We start from the raw sequence: 5,185 nt of genomic DNA on the forward strand, positions 1-5,185 counted from the left end.
AGATATGGGACTTCTGGTGCCAATATCTCTTCGTTATCATCTGCGGGACGAAACGGATCTCTCTTAGGGTCTAGACTTCGGATGACCATGGGTGTGCTTGAAGGTTTCGCTTTATCCTCATTAAAGCGTCTTAACATCTTCTGGATGTAGTTTGATTGATGAAGCAGAATCCCATCAGCACGGTGCTCAAGCTCCAGGCCGAGGCAGTAATTCGTTCTCCCAAGATCTTTCATTTCGAATTCAGACTTCAGGTGCTTGGCGGTTTCTTTGATCTCTTCAGGAGTACCAATCAGATTCATGTCATCGACATAAACTGCCACAATTGCAAATCCAGAACTTGTTTTCTTAATAAACACGCATGGGCATAGTTCATTGTTTACATATCCCATCTCAATCAAATATTTACTTAGACGGTTGTACCACATCCGTCCGGATTGTTTCAATCCATAAAGTGAACGCCTCAAACGAATGGAGAGGGTGTTCCGTGGTCTAGAACTATTTGTATCTGGTATCTTAAGTCCTTCAGGAACTTTCATGTATATCTCTGTATCAAGATCCCCATAGAGATAAGCTGTGACCATATCCATTAGCTGCATATTCAGTTTTTCGGAAATTGCTAAACTGATGAGGTAGCGGAACGTTATAACATCCATTACAGGAGAATATGTCTCATCGTAATCAATCCCAGGGCGTTGAGAGAATCCTTGCGCCACTAGACGAGCCTTGTATCTTACAATCTCGTTTTCCTCATTACGCTTCCTTACAAATACCCATTTAAATCCTACAGGTTTAACATGGTGAGGTGTGGGAACGACAGGTCCGAACACTTTTCTCTTTGTCAAGGAATCTAATTCGACCTGAATTGCTTCTTTCCATTTTGGCCAGTCGTCTCTACGTTGACATTCATCAACAGAGCGAGGTTCGATGTCATCGCTAGTTATAATTTCGGTAGCTACCGCGAATACAAATATATCATCGATGATAATCTCATTCCGATTCCAAATCTCACTTAAGCATGCATAATTTATAGAGATTTCTCTATTCTCGAGAGTGGGTTCAGACGTTGGAGCGTCCCCCAACGTTGTCTCTTCTAGGACGGACCCATAATCTGGAATTATCTCGTGAGATGGATCAGTTGAGATCGCGATGTCTAGTGGATTCGTTTGTGCCGGTTTTACCCTCTTCCGGGGATAGGAATCCTTCGAACCTAGTGGTCTACCTCGCTTCTGGGCAGGGACATGTGACTGGTTAGCCGCCATGGTCGTACCTCGTCCATCCGGGACAACGCGTCCTACAGGGACATCTATTCTTGCAGGCACATTTGCAGCAGGTATATGTGATCTCGTCACTTTAGCTAGATCAGAGAAAGCGTCTGACATATTTTGGGCTACACTCTGTAGATCTAGAATTCTTCGCACTTCATTATCGCATTGTGCGGTTCGGGGATCAAGATGAGACATAGTGGGGACATTCCACGTCAATTCACGTCGTTCATCAGGAACGGTAACGTTCTTATCTCCCCCTAACGGCGGGAAGACTGTCTCATCAAAGTGACAATCCACAAATCTAGCGGTAAAGAGATCGCCTGTCAAGGGCTCTAAAAAGCGTATAATGGATGGAGATTCATAACCGATATATATGCCCATCCTTCGTTGAGGACCCATTTTTGTACGTTGTGGCGGCGCAATTGGCACGAGAACTACACACCCAAATACACGTAAGTGCGAAACATCAGGTTCGTACCCAGTCACCAACTGTAACGCGGAATAAGGTTGGGTGGCAATGGGCCTCAGTCGGACCAACATGGCTGCATGCAAAATTGCATGGCCCCACGCAGATACTGGAAGCTTGGTTCGCATTACCAAGGTCCGTGCGATCATTTGTAATCTTTTAATGAACGCTTCTGCGAGACCATTCTGGGTGTGAACATAGGGAACTGGATGCTCAACATTAATCCCAAGGGACATGCAATAATCATCAAAAGATTTTGATGTAAACTCTCCGGCATTATCAAGTCTTATGGACTTGATTGGATAATCCGGGTGGTGAGCCCTTAATTTAATGATCTGGGCAAGGAGTTTAGCAAACGCAGCATTTCTTGTGGACAATAGTGTAACATGTGACCACCTTGTCGATGCATCAACCAAAACCATGAAATATTTAAATGGTCCGCATGGTGGTTGGATAGGTCCACATATATCCCCTTGTATCCTTTGTAGAAAAAGGTTGGAGTCTTTTTCAGTCTTTGCATATGATGGTCTTATATTTAATTTTCCCAATGAGCAAGCTTGGCATAATGTGTTACTGTACACAAGATCCTTATTGGTAAGGGGATGCCCGTGGGATGAATTTAGGATACGGCGCATCATACTTTGACCTGGGTGTCCCAAACGGTCATGCCAAAGCAAGTAGTTGCTCGAATTGGTTAGCTTCTGGCTGGTTATGTGATTTGCCTCAATTGATCTAATGGTAGCCATGTAGAGACCACTCGAGAGGCATTTTAGCTTCTCCAATGTACGCTTCCGGCCATACAAATTGGAGGTTATGCAAAGATATTCCACTCCTTTTTCCTCAGTGGTTTCAACGTGATAACCGTTGGCTCGAATATCCTTAAAACTCAATAACGTTCTTCTGGAACGTGGAGAATATAAGGCCTCATTAATGGTAAATTCAGTACCATTGGACAACATAAATTGGGCTTTGCCATGGCCCTCTATCAGGTTGGATTGACCTGATATAGTTGTCACAGAGGTATGAGTAGGCAATAAGTTTAAAAAAAAAACTTCCTATCTCGGAGTATGGTGTGCGTAGTAGCACTATCAGCTAGACAACAAACTTCCTCACAAGACATGCCTATTCACATATTTAACTCAATGGATCACATGTATGAAAATAAATAACTTTATTGAATTAAACATCCAAGCATAACCAAATTATGTAAAACTAATATTCCAAAAATCACCAAAGATAATCTGAAAAATAGAAAGCATTATTCATAACAATAACATAGATATGGCACAAGTGCCTATTATGCCCATGTCCTCGAGTTTTCAATCCTCGATGTATCCATTGGCTGCTTGGAAATCAGTAATCTCCAAGGTGGTATCCATAGGGACTGACTCTTCCACAAGGTTGGCCTCTCGAGTTCCGCGTTTGGCGTGATACTCTCCTATCTCTTCATCTGTTGCACGACAGGTGCGGGACCAATGGTCAGTGCCTCCACATCTATAACATAGATTATGTTGATTTTGAGGGCGACGGGCCGGACCAGGGTTCTCTCTAATTTGAGCTTGTCGGACTTGGCCATTTCGGTTTCCACCACGTGGGCCTTGTCCACGTCCTCCTCGACCCCTTGGGCCATTGCCTGGGTGGTCACGATCATATGGGCCATTTCTGGGCCCATTTCTCCTTCCATGCCTTGGACGTTCAGACCTTCTTCCCCTTCCACGGCCCCGGTTCCTCCTTCCACGATTATTTTCGTGATGGGCAATAGTATTTGCTTCAGGCAAAGGAATTGCTCTAGTACCGGTGGGCCTTGCTTGATCATTCCTCAGAAGTAGGTTGTTGTTCTTTTCAGCGAGCAACAGGATGGTGATTAATTCGGAGAATCTAGCAAAGTTTCTTTCCCTGTATTGTTGCTGCAGGACCATACAGGAAGGTGGGAAGGTGGAGAAAGTTTTCTCCAGTAGGTCGGCTTCTGTGAGCTCTTCTCCACAGAATTTTAGGAGTGACCGAATCCGGCAGATTTCAGAGTTATACTCATTGACAGTCTTGAAATCTTGGAAACGTATGTTCTGCCAATCGTGCCTTGCTTCCGGCAAGTAGATGGCCCTTTGGTGGTTGAATCGCTCTTCTAGAGCGACCCAAAGAGATCGTGGGTCTTCTTCAGCTAAATATTCCACCTTGAGTGCTTCTTCCATATGTTTCCTGATGAAAATCATAGCCCTTGCCTTCATGTCTTCAGGGGTGATGTTGTCAGCAATAATTGTTGATCTCATCTTATTTGCAGTCAGATGAAGCTTGACATCTTGGGTCCACTTGAGATAGTTCCTTCCGGAAACTTCCAAAGCGACAAAGTCAAGTTTGTTGAGATTTGACATTCTCTACAAGGATTTAAAGGACAATAGTTAGTGCTATGGGTAATAACTTCCATAAGCAATCAATAAGAACTTCAGGTTCTATAACATGGTATGAAAAATCGGATTAAACATGTATAGTGAATTTGTGGAGGAAACTTCAAGTTCCTTATATGGTATTATCGAAGCTACAGGTTCGATATATGTGAAATATTATTTCTCAACCCTTTTGGTTCAATATTTATGTGTGTGAACTTCCGGTTCGTTAAGTACCTGCATTCCGCACATATATATTCTAATGCAAAGAATTTAAGCGGGTAAAATATTTAAATTTAATATGAGCAGGTAATACCACAAAACATTATCATAATAAATAATGAAGGAAAGATGTATCATTATCACAAAGTCCAAACAAGTATATATAGATATTTGTCACAATATACATGAATTGATAGCTAAATTAAAAGCTATTGATTTTCCTTTTTACTCATTCAATTATGCCAATTATAGTGCAAGAGAAATAAGTGTTTCTCATAGAAGATTAAGTTAAACTAGATGCTTCAAAAGTCATAAATCGTGACTGCAGTTCCTACTGAACAGCAGTCGAAAGACGAACTGAAACACTAAGCAAAACTACCCAGAAAAATATGAAAATTTACAGAGATGTAGTAAACACACAGGGGCTCCAGCATACAAAATTTGGTGAGTTTTGGAGTTGATTTACTATTTCAAATAAATACTGGAACACAGAGAACAGAAGGTAAAATGAAACAGCAAAATCGGTTTTTGTTTGGAAAAACCTACTTGGTTGTAGAGCTGGTAGAGTGAAGTTGATTGAATGATGAACTGCCTCTTCTCTGCAACCCAAGAGTTATTCACCTCTCCTCTTGTCAATCTGCAATCCAAATCGTAGAGCTATTCGTGCTGATAACGTGTTGAAAAACGAACATAAAACTGTTTCAGAAAATGGAGAGAGCTTTGTTGGGAAGAACTTGAGAGAGAGAGAGTTTAGATGCAGAGAAGGATGGAGATTCAAGTGTTTATTCATCTCACAATGGAGGGTTTATATAGGAATACAAAGCTAGTGTGAATGCTATGGTAAGAAGTCC

General features: G+C 42.0%; 1 protein-coding gene across 1 annotated transcript; it reads right to left on the reverse strand.

Moving 5' to 3' along the window:
* Positions 1–3,050: 3,050 nt before the first annotated feature.
* Positions 3,051–3,956, reverse strand: LOC133732394 (uncharacterized). The gene has a single exon (XM_062159940.1). It carries the CDS (start codon positions 3,954–3,956, stop codon positions 3,051–3,053), a length of 906 nt encoding a protein of 301 aa, XP_062015924.1.
* Between the last annotated feature and the right edge of the window lie 1,229 nt (positions 3,957–5,185).

The sequence above is a fragment of the Rosa rugosa genome, chromosome 1 (genome assembly GCF_958449725.1).
Source record: "Rosa rugosa chromosome 1, drRosRugo1.1, whole genome shotgun sequence".
Lineage (NCBI taxonomy): Eukaryota > Viridiplantae > Streptophyta > Magnoliopsida > Rosales > Rosaceae > Rosa > Rosa rugosa.